At 39.6% G+C, this 22754-nt stretch overlaps 1 protein-coding gene across 1 annotated transcript in view; it reads left to right on the top strand.

The window, feature by feature from the left end:
- The window catches only part of faf1 (Fas (TNFRSF6) associated factor 1), a 391777-nt gene that overhangs the window by 248200 nt on the left and 120823 nt on the right, over positions 1–22754 (top strand). The window contains exons 11-12 of the mRNA XM_072574268.1: positions 12604–12667; positions 20446–20527. Coding sequence (XP_072430369.1) covers positions 12604–12667; positions 20446–20527 — 146 coding nt within the window. The remainder of the gene's footprint in view (positions 1–12603; positions 12668–20445; positions 20528–22754) is intronic.

Raw genomic sequence — 22754 nt, 5'->3', positions numbered from 1 at the left:
TCCAGATGGTCATAAATCCTATCCCTCAGAATCCTTTCTAACACCTTGCAGACGACAGACGTGAGACTGACTGGTCTGTAATTGCCGGGGATTTTCCTATTTCCTTTCTTGAAGAGAGGAATTACATTTGCCTCCCTCCAGTCCTCCGGTACGACTCTGGTGGAGAGCGAGATGCAAAGATCTTCGCAAGCGGTGAAGCAATCATATTTCTCTCTTCTCAACGCAGCCGAGGACAAATCTGGACTAGCCCTGGCGACTTGTCAATCTTAATGTTTGTCAAAATTTTCAGTATATCACCTTCCTCAATCTCTATCTGTTCCAGCATGCTTACCTGCTCCTCAATGGTTTCATTTGCTACAAGGTCCTTTTCTTTAGTAAAGACAGAAGCAAAAAGCTCCTTTTAGGGCTTCCCCTACCACCTCAGACTCTATACACAAGTTCCCTATTCTATCCCTGAACGGCCCTACTCTTTATTTGATCGTTCTCTTATTCCTCACATACATGTAAAATGCCTTTGGATTCTCCCTAATCCTTCCTGCCAAGCTTTTTTCGTGCCCCCTCCTGGCTCTCCTTGGACCATTTTTGAGCTCCTTCCTTGCCTGCCTGTAATCCTCTAGAGCTGAGCAAGACCCTTGCTTCCTTCACCTTGCGTTAGCTGCCTCCTTTCTTTTGACAAGAAGCTCCTCCGCTCTTGTCATCCAAGGTTCCTTTATCTTACTCCTTCTTGCCTGCCTCAGAGGAACACATTTGTGCATCACTCACAACAACTGTTCCTTAAATAGTTTCCACATGTCTATAGTGCCCTTTCCATGGAACAATTGCTCCCAGTCCATGCTTCTGAGCAGGATAATCGGCCATGATCACATTGAATGATGAAACAACCTCGAAGGGTTGAATGGCCTACTCCTGCTCCTATGTTTTATGATCCTAAATTATGCTTAACAAATCTACTGAAGTTTTTTGCGAAATATATTGAGCAGAATGGATGAGGGTGGCCAGTACATATGTTTTATTTGGATTTTCAGAAGGCTTTTGATAAGATCCCTCGAGAGAATATTTGGCAAAATTAAAGCAGATGGGATAGTGGATAATATGTTAACATGAATCAAAATTGGTTAACTGATCGGAAAGAATGGGATTAAGTGGTTCTGAGGAAGGTTTACTGGACCCAAAATGTTAACTCTGATTTCTCTCTACAGATGCCTCCAGACCTGCTGAGCTTTTCTAGCAACTTCAATTTTTGTATCTGATTTCCAGCATCCACAGTTCTTTCAGTTTTTATTTAAGGATTGAATAAGCCAGGGGATTGCAAGGATCAGTGCTTGGGCCCTACTGTTCACTATAAATGACCTGGATGGGAACCAAATGCAACATTTTCAAGTGTGTTGATGATAGAAAACTGGGTGAGATCATGAGTTGTGAGGTGGCTGCAAGGAAGCTTCAAGGTAATTTAGACAAGTTGAGTGAGTGAGTAAACACAGTACAATGTGGCTAAATGTGAAGTTGTACAAAAACGGAAATTGTCGGGGAAATTCAACAGATTTGTCAGCATCTGTGGAGAAAAAGCAGAGTGAATGTTTCGGATCCAGTAACCCTTCCTCAGAGCTTGTAATAGCTTACTTTATTTAGGTTATCCAATTTATCTAGCTCTTTCATTGAAGTGTGAAGTTATACACTTTGTACAAAGCAGAAAGAAAGAGTATTATTTAAATGATATATTAGGAAGTATGGATGCATAAAGGGATGTCCTTGTACACCAATCAATAAAAGTAGACAGGCAGGTGCAGCAAACAATTAGGAAGGCAAATGATATATTCGCCTTCCTTGCAAGAGGATTTCAGTACTGAAGTAGGGAGGTCATCCTGCAGTTATGCAGATCTTTGGTATGCCACACCTGGAGTATTCTGTGCAGTTTTGACCTCCAAACCTCAGAAAAGATATATTTGCCAAAGAGTGAGTGCAGCAGAAGTTAACTACGCTGGTGCTAGGAATGGTAGCATTGTCCTATCAGGAGAGATTTGTTTGACTGGGCTTATAATCATTAGAATTTAGAAGAGTGAGAGGGATCTAATTGAAATAAATAAAATTCTAATAGGGCTGGAAAAACTAGATGCAGGGATGGTGATTTCCTTATTTGGGAGACCAGAACCAAGGGACCCAGTCTCACGATACTTGGTAGACCATTTACGACTGAGGCGAGGAATATCTAGTCTCTCTAAGGATTGTGAACCTGAGCAGTTTTCTACCACAGAAGGTTGAGGAGGCCAAGTCACTGAATATATTCAAGAAAGAGATAGATACATTTCTAGATTTTAAATGCATCAAGGGGTATTGGGAGAAACTAAAAATATGGAATTGGGATGGAGGATCAACCAAGACAAGCTGTTGTGGACATCCTATGGTTCCTGCCCTTGAGGGTCAAAAAGTTGACTCAGCAGGTCTTTCTTTGCAGAGACCTTGAGCCAGTGGACATTGAATTTCCTGTCACACTTTTTGAGTTGAGGTTATGGAGATAGTGGTAATATAAGACAAAGAACTACAGATGCTGAAAATCTGAAACAAAAACAGAATTGCTGGAGAACTCAGCAGGTCCGGCAGCAACTGTGGAAAGAAAGCAAAGTCAGTGTTTTGAAACATTCCTTCAGAATGAGATCGTGCTTACCCCTGTAAGATCATCAAAGATGTTGTTGTAGCAGTACGCTGTATGCTTCAGATATGTCCAATTGGATCCTCCCTCTGTCCTGACATCACTTTGCAAGTATGGGGCTCGATGAATATTGTCAGTACTCTTGCCTGTTATTTCAACTGAAGTAACATTCTGTTTGATTCAGTCAGCCTGTACTTGGAATATATAGCTATGTATCTAACGTATTGAAATTAATCAGCATGGAAATTTGTAAATGGATCAAAAGTTGCCATTTCCAGACCTCAGTGGTGTCCACTCTCCATCATCCTCAAGTTATCTCGCAAAGACAAAGCATATCAAAAATTTGAACAACAAGCTATGTGGACCATTTCACTTCCGAGTGACCATATGAGTGGTATTTTCCTCCAACAGAATCCTACCATCAGTCCAAAAGAAATTTGCCATTGCGGAATTGGGAAATGTTTGTATCATGAATTTAAAGTCTGATAAGATGCCTTGTACAGAAGCCATATATCTCAATGATTGGCTGATCAAATCAAACACAGGTTCCTTTGATTGTCTTTAATACGTAGAATGCAGATGATATTCAACAAGCGCATGCTGGGAAAAATCCAAAATGAAAATATCTGTTTGGTATGATTTTACAATTGGCTGGCATTTGGTGAACATTCTTGGGTGGACTAATAGCTATAACAATAGCAACCATTTTGAGGCAAATGCTCAAACTCAGAGTGAAATAAAATATTGCAGATTCTTGAAGTCTGAGATAAAACTAAAGGGTTGCAAAATTTTGGGAGATCTAGCAGTATCAGTGGAGGGAGGACAGAGTTCTTGTTCCAATATGACTCTTCTTGTAAGTTTGCAACATGGCTAATATTACACCTGTTAGAAGCTGCATACATTGACAAACAGTGACCTATTTCTGAATGAAAGTAATATGTTCAAGGCTGTGCCTTTTTTTTAATAAACTTGGGAATCCTGTAATTCGCCACTGCTTTATCTCTGGCAACACCTTGACCAATTTTAGCCGACTAGCTAACCAATAGTACACTTTTTCACCTGTGTATGAGTTGTTGTGATTGTTTGACATTAGGATTCTTTTGTTTGTTCTGATGAGTACAGGATGAAAAGCTTTGGCGACATGCCTTTTTTATGGCAGTATTCAAGTGGTATCACTAGACAACTGAAGGAATCTATATTCTTACTTCAGGCCAAATGTCAGCTAAATTTGCAAGTGGATAGATCAGTGCAATCTAGCAGCACAGAAAGAGGAATTTAAAAGGGCAGCTTATAGTATGGCTTTTGCCTGAAATGTCGATTTTACTGCTTCTCGGATGCTGCCCGAACTGCTGTGCTTTTCCAGCACCACCAATCCAGAATCTGGTTTCCAGCATCTGCAGTCATTGTTTTTACCTAGTATAGTAAACAAGTCCTTTCCCCTGGATGTTTCTAGAGTAATGTCTATTTTGACAGAAAATAAAGGTCGAGTAGAAGAAAGATAATGAAAGCAGATCAGGAACTAAATAGCAACTGTGCTATACACCAGTTTGCATCTCTTGGAGACGGGACAATAAGGATATGTATCTACCAGAAGAAATGGTTGTGAAAGTCTGCTTGTGGATAGTGGCGTCAATGTCAACTCCTCAGCTACAGAGATCATGAAGCAAAGCATTCCAAAGTTTTAGTAAGAAGGAAAATCTCATTTGTGAGCTAAAAGGGTGACTGTTAGCCCCCTAGTTTTTGACAGAAAGAAACATGCTTTCCATATTCACCTTGTCAAAACCATTCAGGATCTTATACGTTTCAATCGAGTCTCTTTTCACTCTTGTAAACTCCATCGGAAACAAGCCAGACCGTCAAAGGTATCTTCATACAATAACCCAATGATTCCTGGTATCAATATCGTCAACCTACACTGCATTTACATTCTTCTTTGAATAAGACCAAAATTGTGTACAGTATTTGAGATATGTTTTCACCTATGCACGTATGACTGAACCATAACATCATAACTTTTATAATACATTCCTCTTGTAATAAGGGATAACATGCCATTAGCCTTGAGTATCTGCTGCATGTAATGCTTTGTTACTCCAGCCCCAGAATACTTAGATCTCTCTCCACCTCTGAATTCGGCTGTCGTTCTTTATTTAAATAATACTGTGCTGTTTTATCCTCTTTCCAAAATGAACAGCTTCACATTTTTCAAAATTATATTCCATCTGACAGATTTTTGCCCACTTGCTCAACTTATTAATACCCATCAACAATCTCTTTTTATGTCTTCTCCACAACATGCTTTTCTACCTTTATGTCTACAGTGAATTTAACTACCATGCCTTCATTTCCTTCATCAAATTCATTGATGTAAATCATAAAAGGTTGAGGCCCCAGCACAGACTTTGCAGAATGTGATGAATGGATTCCTGCAGATCAGGCAACAATCCATTTATGCACTTTTGTTGCCAGTCAGCCAGCCAATTCTATCCATGCTAATGTATTTATGTCTATTCAATGGCTCTTTTATTTTCAGCAGTAATCTTTGATGTGGTATCTCATCAAATACCTTCTGGAAATCCAAGTACAGTACATCTACATAGTGCATCTTAATCCTTCAAAGAACTCCATTAAATTGCTTAAACGTATGCTAATACTTCCTGATTATAGAGTCATAAAGATGTACAGCATGGAAACAGACCCTTCGGTCCAACCCGTCCATGCCGACCAGATATCCCAACCCAATCTAGTCCCACCTGCCAGCCAGCATCCGGCCCATATCCCTGCAAACCCTTCCTATTCATGTACTCATCCAAATGCCTCTTAAATGTTGCAATTGTACCACCTCCACCACTTCCTCTGGCAGCTCACTCCATACACATACCACCCTCTGCATGGAAAAGTTGCACCGTAGGTCTCTTTTATTTCTTTCCCCTCTCACCCTAAACCTTTGTCCTCTAGTTCTGGACTCCCTGAAGCCAGAGAAAAGACCTTGCCTGATCCATGCCCCTCATAATTTTGTAAACCTCTTTAAGGTCACCCCTCAGCCTCCGACGCTCCAGGGAAAACAGCCCCAGCCTGTTCAGCCTCTCCTTGTAGCTCAAATCCTCCAACCGTGGCAACATCCTTGTAAATCTTTTCTGAACCCTTTCAAGTTTCACAACATCTTTCCGATAGGAAGGAGACTAGAATTGCACGCAATATTCCAACGGTGGCCTAACCAATGTCCTGTACAGCTGCAACATAACCTCCCAACTCCTGTACTCAATACTCTGACCAATAAAGGAAAGCATACCAAACGCCGCCTTCACTATCCTATCTACCTGCGACTCCACTTTCAAGGAGCTATGAACCTGCACTCCAAGGTCTCTTTGTTCAGCAACACTCCCTAGGACCTTGCCATTAAGTGGATAAGTCCTGCTAAGGTTTGCTTTCCCAAAATGCAGCACTTTGTATTTATCTGAATTAAACTCCATCTGCCACTTCTCAGCCCATTGGCCCATCTGGTCCAGATCCTGTTGTAATCGGAGGTAACCCTCTTCGCTGTCCACTACACCTCCAATTTTGGTGTTATCTGCAAACTTACTAACTGTACCTCTTATGCTCGCATCCAAATCATTTATGTAAATGACCCAGCACTAATCCTTGTGGCACTCCACTGGTCACAGGCCTCCAGTCTGAAAAACAACCCTCCACCACCACTCTCTGTCTTCGACCTTTGAGCTAGTTCTGTATCCAAATGGCTAATTCTCCCTGTATTCCATGAGGTCTAGCCTTGTTAATCAGTCTCTCTTGCATGTTTTATACATGCGCAGCTTCAATCTTTAACGATTGTTTCCAACATCTTCCCTATGACAGACATCAAACTAACTGGCCTAGTTTCCTGTTTTCTACCTTCTTCCCTTCTGGAATAAGAATAATGTTAGCATACTTAACCTTGGGAAAGTCCCTCATGAACCTGTAAGAGACACATGGTGCATTTGAACATGATTGGCAGGGAAAGGTCTCTGGTTCATGCAACCTATCATATCCAGTTACAAAAATAAGTGTATCAGAAACTTCCCAACCCTTAAACCGTATTATCTCCTGGTAGAGATGAAGAAGGAGAAAGGAGCCCAAGCTAACTCAGTAAGGGGAAAGCAACTGGAAACTTTTTTTCTCACTCTCATATGGCAATCAAATTAATCCTGGCCATTGTGTGAATGGGCAATTATTCACTGTGCTTTTTTTTTATTCAGATGATCAAAACTCAACCAGGTACCAGACCAGCGCACAACAGAACTGAAACAGAAGTAAGGCAAGGGAATAATGATGAGCAAAGGGGGTTAGTGAAGAGAACAGGAAAAGGAAGGAGGGTTGCATAGCCAAATGAGGACAAGGACCAGACGAAGAATTAATAACAAAATTAGAGGGTGGAATAATAGATTGAATATCAGAGAACCAACCAAAACATGCACATAAATGAACACAATGCAAACCGATATTAATAACAAGATTGAGATTAAATGAGATAAACAGAATGGAGAAATGATGATATAAAACAACCCAATATTGTGGCTGGGCAGATGGAGTAGGTTATTTATACACACTGTTGATCATCCAGTAGTCAATGACCAGGTTTATATTAAGTAGCTAAAGAGACCATGCATACAGAAGCAGTTAGAGGAGGAAACCATAAGTTATGCAGGTGATTGTTTAATGTGTTGAGGAAGCACAAAAAGAGTGAGATTGTTAAAATCCATCAGAGTTTGACCTGAGAATGTAGGAAGAGATTTTCGAGACCGCGTGCTAGTATGCATATCTGCAGATTTGCTGAAGCATGAGAACATGCTGGAACAAGTAGAGTGAAATCCAGAAAGTAAGGACAATAAAGTTCATTGTTTGTGAGTACAGAATTTACGTATTGCTGAAAGCCAACCTTGCACTCATCAGGGCAATTTACAACAATACCAATCTAACAGAAAAACCAACACTTATAGTGGAGGAGAGTAGGACAGTGGTTGACCTGTGGATCTGATTGGTAGCACGACTGCTATGGCAAATGCTATGCTGTGGGATACTAGCTACACTGATCAAATCATTTCTTACTACATATTATGGAAACTTAGGAATCACCCAAAGTGTGTCAATTTTTGTCCTGAAAAGTGGCTAGTTTACTTCAAATTATCTTGGGATAGTAAGGGAGCTCAAAGTTTTGAGGTATATGAAAGTTAGCAGTTTTATGCTGCCAGTATGCATTTGCAAAAGTAGTGATGTTCGCCACTAGCAGGATGCTGCTGTCAAGCCAAAAGGGCATTCTTCCTACGCAAATGGATAATATCACATATGAACAAGGTATGTTGACTGCATATACCAAGATTGGTGGATCATGATTAACAGGATATCCATTCTTTTGTTCACAACAACCTTTACCTAATTAACACATGCTTGCAAAGTGCACAACAAAGTGTACATCATTTGATGTGATTCTACAATTGGGCAACATTTGCTGGAAAATCCTGAGGATGTAAATAATTTCACTGACAACGAATTTAAGATTGTCATTTAAGTTTGCAATGAGGAACACTTGCTTGTTCGTTGATGACTAGAAGAATATGTTCATGTGTTGTTCCTGTTGTAATTGATCAGAATAGGTAGCAGCCAATTCTTTGTTCATTTCTCAGGGTAGTGCATTGACCAATTAGAGTTAACCATCAATTGGCATTCTCTCCAGCAGAGTCTACTTGCTAACGGTTGCACTCATATAATGTATACATTTTTTCCCCTTAAATTGATATTTCTGAGAATTGCACTTGAGTGCCAAAAAAAGTTTAGATAAAATGTGTCTTTTTTTCAAAAGTACTCCAATTGCAAAAATCATGGAAACAGAACTGAATGCCAAGTAGATTCAAAGCTTTAGGTCCATTTGAACAGTTGCAATAAAGACCACTGAAGTCTATTTTGCCCTGGCTTTTTGTGGCATTTGCATTTTGAGCCCATCCATTCACTTTATACTTAATAGTTGTGTCATGTCCTTCAAAACCATTCAGACCATGTCTGGAACAATCCTGGGAAATTACTCCAGCCCACTTAAGCAATCAACAACACTTCAAAGACCACAATGGTTGTTAACACTACGTAATTCCAATTTACTTCAAGAAACAACTGAAGGCATTTAATACTGGAACAGGTATGAGCCATAGATACCATAGAATCCCTACAGTGTGGAAACAGGTCCTTTGGTCTAACAAATCCACACTGACCCTCCGAAGAGTAACCCACCCAGACCAATTCCCCTTCCCCGTTACTCTACATTTACCCTAACTTATGCACCTAACCTACACATCCCTGGACACTATGGGCAATTTAGCATGGCCAATCCACCTAACCTGCACGTCTTTAGAAAGTGGGAGGAAACCGGAGTACCCAAAGGAAATCCAGGTAGACACTGGGAGAATGTGCAAACTCCACACAAATAGTTGCCCGAGGCTGGAATTGAACCTGGATCCCTGGCGCTGTGAGGCAGCAGTGCTAACCATCGTGCCACCCAGAGCCCTGAGAATATTCCGGTAATACTACTGAAGACTTATCCTCCAGAACTAACCACACCCATGGCGAGCTACTGGTGTTGGAGATCACCACAGTCTAATGAGAATTTAGAGCTGCTCTCTCATTAGAGGGAGAAATCTGATGCTTGTTCAACCTGTGAGGCACCACCCCTCAGAAGAAGGGAGAGGCTGAGAAGAAGCATCCTTCATAGTAACCTTGCCTACTTTTGGAATTGAACTGCAAACAAGCATGCAGGCACTGAGCTAAATGGCAAAACTGGCATCCACCCAGAAAAACAGAAAATTATTCAGCTATATCTTTTGCATAATAAGCAGGACAGATTCAACCCACCCAGTTACCATCCTATCAGTCTATTCTTCATCATTAATAAAGTGATGAAAAGGGGTCATAACAATTCTACTGAGCAGCACTAACTTCAAAATAATCTGCTCAGTGATGCTCAGTTTGAGTTCCATTGTGGCCATTCACCTGCTGACCTCCTTACAGCCTTGATTCAAAGATTGACAAAAGAGTTGAACTCTTTTGTCAGGTAAGGTGAGACTAACAGCCCTTGATATCAAGATGGCATTTCACTAAGTGCAGCATCATGGGAGAAATGGAAAACCAGAGTCAGTGAGAATCGGTGGGAAAACTCTTCGCTGTTTGGAGTCGTACCTGGCACAAAAGAAGGTGGTTGTGGCTGTTGGAGATTAGTCATCTCAGCTTCAGGACATCTCTGCAGGAATTCTAGTGGTAGTGTCCTAGGCTGTACTATCATCGGTGACCTTCCTTCTTCATAAGGTCAAAAGTGGGGATGTTTGCTGATAATTGCATATTGTTCAACACCATTATCAACAATTCAGGAACTGAAACAATCTGTGTCTAAATGTAACAGTACCTGGACAGTATCCAGAACTTGGGCTGAAAGGTGGCAAGTATCATTCGGACTCTCAAATGCCAGGCAATGCCCATCTCCAAAAAGAGAGAATCCGTCCATTGCCCCTGATTCAAAGGTGTTTGCATCACTGACTCCCTCTCTATTGGCCAGAAACTGAACTTGCCATATAAATATTGTGGTTACAAAACCAGCCAGAGGCTACAAGTAGTGCAGCACATAATTCACTACCTGACTCCCCAAAGCCTGTGCACCATCTGCAAAGCACAAATCAGGAGTGGATGGAGTACTCTCCACTTGCCGAGATGAGTGCAGATTGAATAACAATGAAGAAGCTTGAAACCATCCAAGGCAAAGCAATCTGCACTACATATACTCCCTTCGCCATTGATGATGCAGCAATGTATCCCATCCAGAAGATGCACTGTGGAAACTTAGCAAAGGTCCTTCTACAGCACCTTCCAAACCCACAAACGCTACCATCTAGGGCAAGGACAATAGATGCATGGGAACACCACCACTTGCAAGTTTGCCTCTGAAATCATTCACCATGCTGACTTGGAAATATATAATACTTCCTTCAGTGTTGCTGGTTCCAAATTCTGAAATTCCCTCCCTAAGGACATTGTGGGTCAACCTACAACACGTGGGCTACAGTGTTTCAAGAAAGCAGCTCATCACCTTCTCAAAGGAAAGTATGGATGGCCAGTAAATGCTGGCCTGACCAGTGAAGCCCAAATGCCCGACATGAATTACAAAAGGACTCTTTTTTTTTTGTGAAATTGGATATCTTCCATTCTCAGGAGCTGACCTAGCTTAAATATCTGCAGTGAATGCCTCTATACTGCATTTGCTGGAAACTTATAGCAGAGCCTCATGCCTCTGGAATGGTCCACTTTGTAGTACATAACCTGTCCTATTGCTTATCAATGTGTATCAATGTCTTCTACTTCTCCCTTGCCTTCCAACTTAAGAAACCAATCCAAATAACCAAAATCTAATTCATTCTTTGTTTTAAAGACCTAAGTTTTGCATCTGTTGATTTCTTTGCTTTTCTAAAGTCAAAATGCCTCATTCTGTAAGCCTCTCTTGTTAACTGAAGGCTCTTCAAACTTGGTTTCACTTATGTTTTCCTTCTCTGAATCTTTCCCAGGATCTTGAGATCCCTCACCATGTCTAGGGACCAAAATTGAACATTGTTTCAGGTGCAATCAGTCTCTAGTTTTGTGCAAACCTGGGATATATTTGTAGACTTTGATTCACATAGGTTTAAACTGAAGTGCAGGTTTCATCATGTGATTTTATCATGATAAATTGATGATCAATTCAAGATTTATTCATTTTAGTCATTTCATAAGATTTATTTAAAAATTAGAAATCAGCCATTAATTTAGGATTGATTCCAGGTATTATTGTATTTGAATAAACTTAAATCTAAATCACACGTGAAATAGAGCTTGTTGTTCAAAGTTATTGCTACTAAATTCTACTAGTTGCCTCAGCTCCTACTCCACTTTATCCAGTTTGTGCAAAGTCATGGCAAGAAATCTTTGGGCATTAACATCCACTTGCACAATACAGTCACAATGTACAATTGATTAATATAAAATATTTCCAGCTGTACTTTGAGAATTTAAGTTTAAAGGAATAGCTAATTTCTTTCTTTCTTTCTTTCTTTCTTTCCATGGAGCAAATTTCCCTTGTCATTGCTGAAACTGTAAGCTGAACCGCTCTACCATTAGCCTGAGAACATTTAAAATATAATTTTGAGTAAATATAGCTTTGGTGTTTTGTCTTATGTTTACGTCACATTGTTTTCAAGAATAAATTAATCTAAAAAGTATTTTCAATTATTTCAATATACATGAGGACACAGCCTTCGACTAAAGGGAAGACCCTTTAAAACTGAGAAAATGAGAAACTTCTTTAGTCTGAGAGTGATGAATCTGTGGAATTCATTGCCACAGAAGGCTGTGGAGGGGAGGTCGAGAAGAATTTCTTGTTTGCCAAGAGGATCAAAGGTTATAGGGAGAAAGCAGGAAAATGGGGTTGAAAAGCCTATCGGCCATTATCAATTGGCGGAGTCGACTTGATGGACTGAATGGACTAATTTTTGCTCCTGTGTCTTATGGTCTTATGATTTGCAGCTTTAGACTTGGCTTATTTTCATTCATTGTGTATTTTTTAATAGAAATGTTTGTGTCTGGTTTGAGTTGTACAGAAGTTTTAAAGTGAATAGTAGCCTTTGCTGTACCAAATGCGTGGTCACTATTGAGTTTGCTTCATTTCAAGTTTAGAATGAAGTACCAACGTATTATGTGAATCAAGTGTGGGTTCACAGTAAACTTGTAATGTGGCACTGTTCTTCGAATTGAACAACAATGACATAATGTCAACTTTTTTTTCTAACAAGTTGTTATTTTCCACAAGTTACCGAAGAACTCAATTCAGGACAAAATGAAAGTTGGAGTTTTATGATATATTTATGTGTCTTGATGTGATCCAAAAAGTTAACATTAACTTATTTCTACCACAGTGCCCGATGATGCTGAAAATGAGGGAGATGCCTTGCTGCAATTTACTGCAGAGTTTTCTTCAAGGTAAATTTTTTTCCCATTAAAGGAGAGCTCCATCCTTTTTAAAAAGATCTGTTGAGCGAAGTCTTCTCTATTATCAGATAATTAAGAAATGTTAATGCCATCCTAAATGTAAATCAATTCCGAATGGTCACTGCAAAGAAAATAGATGAATAAGGAATTATAAGTGGGTGAGAAGAATTGCGACTTCTCATTAAGTAACACAATCTAAAATGATAATTGAAGCTTCACGAATGTAGTCAAGGTGAATTAGACTGTGTAACAATAATAGCAGATAATTGCTGACTTGTAAATGGAAAACCCCAGAGACCAAAATAATAAACATTAGTTGATTTGAATATACATACTCTTTCATGCTTACCTCAGTGCTGTTCCATTTACAGGCCAATTCTTCCTTGCGGTGAACAAGGGAAAAAGACATACTGCAAGCGGAGAAATATTAAAATATTCTGACAGTTGCTGATTTTTCTAGACACTTTGGGGACTCTGATGCAAATGTACTTGCTGCCTCCATGTATTACAGAGGAATATGAGTAGACCATTCAGCTTGTCGAGTCTGCTCCACCATTTTAATACAATTATGGCTGATCAGTCATTTCAATGACCATTACCCACACTATCCCCATAACTGTGTGCCATTGATGGTCAAAAAAGTTATCAAGCTCAACTTGAAGTGTGCTCAGAGCTTCCACAGCCCTCAAGTCGAGAATTCCAAGATTATCACTCTTGGAGTAAAAGAAATTCTCCTCATCCTGGTTCTAATGACATTCCCCGTATTTTTAAATTATGCCTCTCATTCTCGATTCCCTAACCAGGGGAAATATTTTACCGACATCTACCCTGTCTATCTCTTTAAAATACTTAAAAGTTTCAATGACATCATCTCTCCTTGCTCAAAACTCGAGAGAATAGAGGCCTATTTTGCCTAAACACTCATTGACAGTCCCATCATTTTGCAAGCAAGTCTGCTGAACCTTTGTTGTCAAAAGGTGTGGTGCTGGAAAAGCACAGCAGGCCAGGCAGCATCTGAGGACCAGGAGAATCGACATTTCCCACTCTTTACTGAAGTCCATATAGATCATGTCCACCACTCTGCGCTCCTCAATCCTCTTTGTTACTTTTTCAAAAAACTCAAGTCAAGTTTGTGAGACATGGTTTCCCGCGCACAGAGCCATGTTGATTATCCATAATTAGACTTTCCTTTCCAAATATGTGAAAATCCTGTCCCTCAGGATTCCCTCCAACAACTTGCCCACCACCAACGTCAGGTTCATCGGTCTATAGTTCCCTGGCTTTTCCTTACCGCCTGCCTTAAGTTGTGGTGTCATGTTAGCCAACCTCCAGTCTTCCGGCACCTCGCCTGTGACTATTGATGATACAAATACCTCAGCAAGGGGCTCAGCAATTACTTCCCTAGCTTCCCACAGAGTTCTTCGGTACACCTAATCAGGTCCTGCGGATTTATCCACCTTTGTGCGTTTCAAGACATCCAGCACCACCACCTCTGTAATATGGATATTTTTTAAGATGTCACCATCTATTTCCCTACATTCAATATCATCCATGTCACACCTGCCCCAGAAGAGAGATCCTAATGCCTCTGAAATCTGATACCCTCCCTCCTACATCAGTTCTTCAGCTAAGTATTCAGTCAATTGACCCTAATGTTGTTCTGCTGATTGACATATGGCACTGAGAATAATTCTGAATTTCTGCTCTAAAGTTCCTGCTTTTCAATTTCCATCCTAACTCCCTGAACTTTGCTTTCAGGATCTCATTCCCCTTCTTAACATAGTGCTAAAGCAGATCACAACTTCTGGCTGAACCCCTTCCCCTAGAAGGATGTCCTGAAGCCACTCCATGACATCCATGAACCATGCACCAAAGAGGCAACACATATCCTTGAGTCCTCCTTCATGATGCAGAAATGCCTGTTTGATCCCCTGAGTATTGAATTCCCTATCATTATTGCCCCTATTTTTCTCTATCTCTACTTTACAGGTGCACTCATTGAGGAAACACCGCCTTCATTGATTTTGGAAACTACTGTCAGTTAGCATGCACAGTACTCAGGAGACTTCTGCACTCCATGCCTGGTTTTCTTAGACTGTTTGATAATCATCCATTCTTTCTCTGCCTCACTTATGGGCAACAGTGACTCAAGCTCAGGTTTTAGAAGCCAAAACTCAAGCTTGTATTGCCAGTGATACTTCGTACAGATGTATTTGTCTGGGGCACGTGATGTATCCATGATTGCACATATCCCAAGAGGTACATTCCATGTCTCCCTGCTGACTTACTGTCCCGTAATTGACTAACAATTGAACTTTACTTACGTTAACTTTATTTTCCTTTAGTTTTATTTGATTATATTATTTTACTTCGACTTGATTCAATTTTATCTCTCTCTTTATACTTCTTACTCTGCATTCTTTTTAAACTTGTTCACTCCATTCTTGGTGCTGGGTTCAGAATGAAGCCAATCCATACTTTCTGCACTGTTCTTAAACTTGTTGGCCCCTCTCTCAGCTCTGTGCTCAGAATCAACTGTCCGCGATCTTTTAAAACTTGCTGCCTCCTCGCTTGGTGATGTGTTCAAAGTTTTCACCACTGTCTTAATGCTCAGGAAAGGCCAGCTTGCTGACTTGTAAGCTACCTGATTCGCACAGACTACCCATGAGTCTTCATTGAAAGATGTGAAGCAGGAGACTCACCATCTTTTCAGCTGGCAGCCAAGAGCCCAGACACAGGCACACAATTCCACCCCTCTTTGCCTTTCATTTCATTCTTTGCTTCCTCTTTGAACATCCTATTTTCTGCCAGCTTTCATTTGTATTATCACCCTGACATCTGTCATGTACATGCTCTTCTTTCTTCAATTGCAACAAAATTTGCAAAATATAGCAGACCAAATATTGAAAGAAATCATGTTGACCCCCAACAAAGTAATAGAAAAGCACTTGACCAACAAGCCAACGTTAGTATTTAGTTTTCCTTCATCTCACTGATGTACTGTTTTCCTTCGAACTTCAGAGGCTGAGGGGTGACCTCATAGTGAGTTATAAAATCATGAGGGTCATGGGTAGGATAAATAGACAAAGTTTTTTTCCCTGTGGTGGGGGAGTCCAGAACTAGAGGGCATAGGTTTAGGGTGAGAGGAGAAAGATATAAAGGGATCTTACAGGCAACTTCTTCATGCAGAGGGTGGTGCGTGTATGGAATGAGCTGCCAGAGGAAGTGATGGTGGCCGATACAATTGCAACACTTAAAAGGCATCTGGATGGGTATATAAATAGGAAGGATTTAGAGGGATATCTGCCAAGTGCTGGCAAACGAGACTAGATTAGGTTGGGATATCTGGTTGAGATGGATGAGTTGGACCAAAGGGTCTTTTAGATTAGATTACTTACAGTGTGGAAACAGGCCCTTTGGCCCAACAAGTCCACACCGCCCCGCCGAAGCGCAACCCACCCATACCCCTACCTTTACCCCTGACCTAACACTAGGGGCAATTTCGCATGGCCAATTCACCTGACCTGCACATCTTTGGACTGTGGGAGGAAACCGGAGCACCCGGAGGAAACCTACGCAGACACGGGGAGAACGTGCAAACTCCACACAGTTAGTCGCCTGAGGCGGGAATTGAACCCGGATCTCTGGCGCTGTGAGGCAGCAGTGCTAACCACTGTGCCACCGTGCCGCCCACGGTCTGTTTCTGTGCTGTACATCTCTATGATACTATGATTATTCTTTCCCTCATACAGCTGTTGAGGTCTTCAAAGTTGCTCATTGTGGTCATTCCAATTAAACATGCAGGTTGAGTCTGTGATTAAGAAAGCGAATGCAATGTTGTCTCTTATCTCAAGAGGGTTGGAATATAAAAGCAGAGATGTACTACTAAGACTTTATAAAGCTCTGGTTAGGCCCCATTTGGAGTACTGTGTCCAGTTTTGGTCCCCACACCTCAGGAAGGACATACTGGCACTGGAACGTGTCCAGCGGAGATTCACACGGATGATCCCTGGAATGACAGGTCTAGCATATGAGGAACGGCTGAGGATACTGGGGTTGTATTCGTTGGAGTTTAGAAGATTAAGGGGAGATCTAATAGAGACGTACAAAATAATACATGGCTTTGAAAAGGTGGATGCTAGAAAATTGTTTCTGTTAGGCGAGGAGACTAGGACCCGTGGACACAGCCTTAGAATTAGAGGGGGTCATTTCAGAACGGAAATGCGGAGACATTTCTTCAGCCAGAGAGTGGTGGGCCTGTGGAATTCATTGCCACGGAGTGCAGTGGAAGCCGGGACGCTAAATGTCTTCAAGGCCGAGATTGATAGGTTCTTGTTGTCTAGAGGAATTAAGGGCTACGGGGAGAACGCTGGCAAGTGGAGCTGAAATGCGCATCAGCCATGATTGAATGGCGGAGTGGACTCGATGGGCCGAATGGCCTTACTTCCACTCCTATGTCTTATGGTCTTATGGTCTAAGTATTCAATTTTCTCTGCTGGATTTGTGTTAGTACAAAGCGAGCTTCATTATCGCTTCTGTCAGAAATAAAATCTTTCGTGTGTGATTTATCTATTGTCACTGATTGTTAGCTGTTTTACAGCAATATTTTTGCTCATGATACCGGTCATCAGTAGTTAACTTCTGGGTTTGTTCTTCATCAGATATTGAGTCCAGCATTGTTTTGCTTCAAGTGTCCTGTTAAATATACATTTTTGTTGGCGTTTTACATTGTTGTATAATACTCTATTTCAATCACGAGTATGATGTTGAACTGTCACAGACATATATTTTGGAAGCTACCAAAACCACTGGTGAATATATTTCAATTTACATTTTTATCTGTCATTATTTTATGACATCAAGGAAATATTCTGCAAAGTGTGGCATCAAGAAGCCTTAGTAAAATTTAAGAGAGTGGGAATCAGGGTAGGACGCCAAGTCTTCAGTGAAAGGATTCATACCAAGACCAAAGGAAAATGGCAAACCTTTTTAGAGACTAACCATCTCAGTCCCTGTAGAAGTTCTTCAGAGATACAGAGCAGTCGTCATTGCTTGATTACATTCAAACTAAATTAGTTCACCATCTTCTATGGTGAACTCCTGTCCTGCTTGGATCAGCAAGCATTTCATAGAATTGGTAGAGCATGTTGTAATTTTTCTTACTTTTTAGTGAGCCTCTGCAACTTGCTACTTCTAGCCCTCCTCTGGCTATGTCACATTTTGTAAACTTGGTGTAGATGGACCTGAGAAGTGCTAAAGCAAGTTTCAGTACTTGCCTCCATGTGGAATGATTGGATGCAATATTTTCCCCAGAGAGCTCTGCTCTTTTGCAGACTCTCTGAAAACAAACTTTGTCGGCATAAGTGTCCTTGGGTGAACTTCACCTGGATGCTCATGGATGCTAATATTACAAACCATTGATTAAGTATGGTATAAAATAAAAATGTATCCAGTAAGATTGTTTAGGTTTACATCCTTTTATTTCAAATAACAGAAACCCAACCCTCAATGGTGCCTTCTGTATTCTCCTAAGGGTAAATTTGGAGTGAGTTTTTTGTCAAGTTTTAAGGGAAAAAGGTGGATAATCTTGGCAATGACAGGGTTCCTAATTCAGTGGTAATGTTGGGATCATCTTATTTTTATATGAGGTAATCTAAGGCATACTGTTTTCATTATATAGAAGGTATATGTGAACAGTAAATGTTTTATTGTGTGGTCATCCATTGTACTTAATTGTCAGCAAATGTGGCATGTTAACTTTTCACATACTTGAAAAAGTCAAACAATTGAGTATATTGTAAAAATCTTTCACTAAAGTGAAATGGAGATAATTTATAGTTAACAATTGTATTTTGGCTGTACAACGCATGGGATAAAACAAATTGCTTTAGAGATTGGAAAGGCAAGTTTCCACGTGAATGGTAAGCATTAACTTGAACTTTCCTTTGTTTACTGAATCTGTGTTGTCTTATGTTGTAGAAGAAGTTCAGGTCATCAATCTTAGAGCAGAGGTCATGGCAAGATGAGATTTATAGAGATGTTTCTAATTGAAGGTTTAATTAGAGTAAGCAAAGAGAAACTTCCTCAATTGGCTGAAGAATCAATAACTAGATGTTAAAGCTTGAAGAAACTTGGCAAAAAATAATTGGAGATGATCTTATGAAATGTCTACTTACACAAATTGGATTCACCGCTTGATTGGATACTGAATACACTTGCCAATTCTCACTTTCAAATGCAATCAAATAAATACTTACAGAAGCAAAAAATAAAGGGATATGAGGAAATATTGGAACCATGGGATTAATTGGATTAGTATTCAAAAGAGACTGGCAAGAATAATGACCTTTTTTGTTAATTTAATGTTCTCTGTTGTATGTTACCCTTCATTGTGAGTGCTTGGATTAGATGTGTGAAGATGCATTACTGTAATTACATAAAATTTTGGTAATACCATACCTGAAGTATCCAATGCAGTTTTAATCTTGTTAAGTGAGTGCAAAACAGATTCATGTGATAAAGTGTCTATCCTTTTGAATCATAATTAGAATAACACCAAAGGAGGCTATTTGGCTGATCATGTCCATGCTAGTTCTATCTAGAGCAATCTAGCATTCTCCCATTGTGTTTCTGAAACTCTTCTTCAACTTAATCTTGTAGCTCAACTCCGTACTCCCTTAAACCACGCTGGCAAACATGTTTTGCCTCCTCTCAAGTTCTTCCCAGTGTGTGGTGGTCAGAACTGATTGCAGTATTAAAGTTGTGGTCTAACCACGGCTTTCGGCATAACGTCCCTACTCTTGTGCTCAGTATATCTAATTATGAATAAAAGCAAAATACTCAAGCTGTTGGTGGACTGAAATGAAAACAGAAGCAACTGGACAAACTCTGGTCTGGCCACATCTGTGCAGGGAAAAACACAGTTGATATTTCAAGTCCAATATGACTAATTTAGCCAGTTATCAGGCCTACTGAGTTTCTCTAACGCTTTATATTTTTATCTCTTACAAGGCTTGTTTTGAATCCTTGGGACTTTCAACTGTTTTTCAACTGGGCCTTGGGACTATCCTGGCACCTTCAAAGACCTATACACATGAGCTCTCAGGTTCCTCTGTCTCTGCATACTCTTTAGATCTCTGCTATTAAGTTGTAATGCCTCATCGCATCCCTTCTACCAAAATACATCAGTTCACAGTTTGTATTAAATTCCATATACCAATTATCTGCAGTATTCTGTTAGCTTATCTGTGTCCTGTTGCCGTGGATTGACATCAGCCTGATTGTTTGCACGGCCAAGTTTGGGATCATCAACAAATTTTAAAATTTTACTTTGTTCCAACATCCAAGTCACTTTATGTTTCAAAGGCTGTGTGCTGGCACTGACTCCTGTCTACTAATGGCTGAGAGTGGAGGAGCGTGCTATTGCTCTCGTCCCACTACTCTATGGGCCACAACATGAAATGATATTTTATCCAGTTACCAAAATGACCAGAGGATGTAGTAGATGCGAGTGCCATTATAACATTTAATGGATGTTTGGACAGGTACATGAGTGGAAAGGGCCAAAGGCAGGCAATTGGAATAATTTAGTTTCAGAAACCGGGTCCGCACAGGCTATTTGGACAAAGGGCCTGTTCGGCGCTTTATGACTCTGACTCTACAGCCTGCTTTTTCTCAAGTCTTACATGCTTATAGTAGTGTGACTGTTGAATACCACCAGTGCAACTCTTTTGCACGGATTAAGCTTAATTTTCTTTGTCACTTAACAGATATGGTGAATGTCACCCTGTATTCTTTATTGGATCGCTTGAAGCTGCCTTTCAAGAAGCATTCTATGGAAAGGCAAGAGATGTAAGTGACCTTTTTGGGATATTAGCTCAATCTGCATTAATTTTTCAGTCCTTTCATTTGAATAGGTTATGAAAAGAAATTGACAGTTAAGAATGGCAGTGCCTCTTTCCTTACTCCTCTTCCCCTCACCACAAAACCTGGTTACTGCATAATTAAATACAATCTTTGTAGCTCGGCAACTAGAAGCTCTTAAGACTGGATATTTGGGGTAGTGATCAAAATTTAAGTTGTTAAATGCTCTACTTACAAAAGATAACGTGTTACAAACTGCTAATTTGTAACTTAATAGAAAGGGGAACAAAACTTTTGGTCCTTTGAAAGAAAATACGAAGTGCCACAGTGAGCTTCATAGTGGAGTAAGTGCTTTTAAACTAAATTTGAAGTGCTTTATCTCCTGTCTTGTACTTTAATTAACTTAAAATAGCTTCATTAACTTAAAATGATCTTTTTCGCAATCTCGCCAGGTCATTCATTTCAGCTTCTGCAATGTTCATTTTACTTACTTAAACTTTACCATTGCAATTTTTTTTTTCCTTGTTTGTGGCTAACTGTCTTGTTCCAAAGTACAAAAAAATCAAGTTCTTTGTAGGCAGATATTTTTCCATATTTTACCTATGTTGATATATATTTTAAAAAATATTTTGAAGGAGCTATTTTATAAGGACTATCCTTTTGTCAGTGGTCTCATTTAATGGAAAAGACAGAGCTGAATTTAGATTTTAAATTCTGTAATTAAGCTCTCTGGTAAAAGAAAACAGTCTTAAGTAACCAACCACATAGAAGGAAGGAAAATAATATGATGCTCGAAACTCATTTTGACCTAAATCCACTGCCAGATTTTTTGAACCTAAACTCATTAAATGTTTATTTGAGTGGCTGGATTACCACGGATTTTGAATACCATCAATTGATATATACTTAATCGCTAAGTAAAACACTACACTTGATTAAGTCTTTCTCACGACGCCACTCACAGTTCATCTAATCAGGATGTTTTAAACCGATTATGTACAGACTAGATTGGCCCATTTGACCATTCTTTATCTTTTCCATTTTTACTTGGTGAACTTTTATATTAAAAAAATCTTCAATAGTTGAATCCCAACAAATTTCAAGTAATTCAATGTCTAGATTAAAATTTCCACAATGTTTATATAAAATTTCCAAATATGTAATTCTCCATAGACCTCCTATCAAAATAGGTCTAAAGTTTTCAGTTTTACTGCAAAATGTTATTTTTTTAATGAGGAATTGCAGTTTGTTCCATTTAATGGGTGAGTTAGTATTTTGAAAAACATTATTGTACCATTTGAGGTTTAGGCTAATTGTACATTTTATCGCTGAGAGTAGAATCGCTCTTTATGTACACGACAAAGTAAAATGTTTAAATGCTGTGCTTTGGGTTTGTATTACATGGTGGATTTCTCTTGACATGCTATTACCACACATAAGTAAAGTCTCTTTCTTAATGTTCAATGCAAACATTTCTGGAAATTTGCGTGTATTTGGATAACGGAAAATATTAACAAACACAGACTTACGTTTATATGCAGAGTTGTCCGTCAATTTGAAGATAAGGTGAATTTGTGTTTACTGTGAAGGATAATAGTGTTCATCAAGGATTTATTCTGTAAAATATAATGACATTGATATGAACATATTGAAGTGACATAACAAATTTGATTCTGTGTGCAAGGAGTTTGTGGCTGCTTGTTTATGGTTTGTTCTATTTTGAATAAACACTGGACATCTCATGTGGAAGAATTGTGTTTACTTTACAAATCTAAAAGGTGAAATGGAAAATGCATTTTGTTACCTTGGGTAGTTTGATCTCCTACATGACTAAAGGAACACCTGAACTCTATCAATGCCAATATAATTTGTTGTCGGGCTATTTAGTTTCTCATTGACTCTTAAACTTATTATTAGTTATGGAAAAAATGTGATATTACCAATTAGAGGTACCATACTTTACAAAACATAATATATATTTTTGAGTTTGGCAGTGAATCTATGAGTTGTATGATAGCACCAAAAGGGAGAATGAACATTCGGAACTAAATTGAGATCACATGTGGAAAACCACAAAGTATCACGAACATAAAGTTTGAACCTAATTTATGCACTGTCTTACAGCTGTACTTGCTCTAACATCTTTGACAGTCTTTATATGAGTCTGAAAACTGTGTTGTAGATGTGCTAACTGACAACTGTGAGACAGGAAGCT

The sequence above is a fragment of the Chiloscyllium punctatum genome, chromosome 7, assembly GCF_047496795.1.
Source record: "Chiloscyllium punctatum isolate Juve2018m chromosome 7, sChiPun1.3, whole genome shotgun sequence".
In the NCBI taxonomy this organism is placed as follows: domain Eukaryota; kingdom Metazoa; phylum Chordata; class Chondrichthyes; order Orectolobiformes; family Hemiscylliidae; genus Chiloscyllium; species Chiloscyllium punctatum.
The sequence above is the reverse complement of the archived record's forward strand: the minus strand, read 5'-3'. Positions and strand labels throughout refer to the sequence as shown.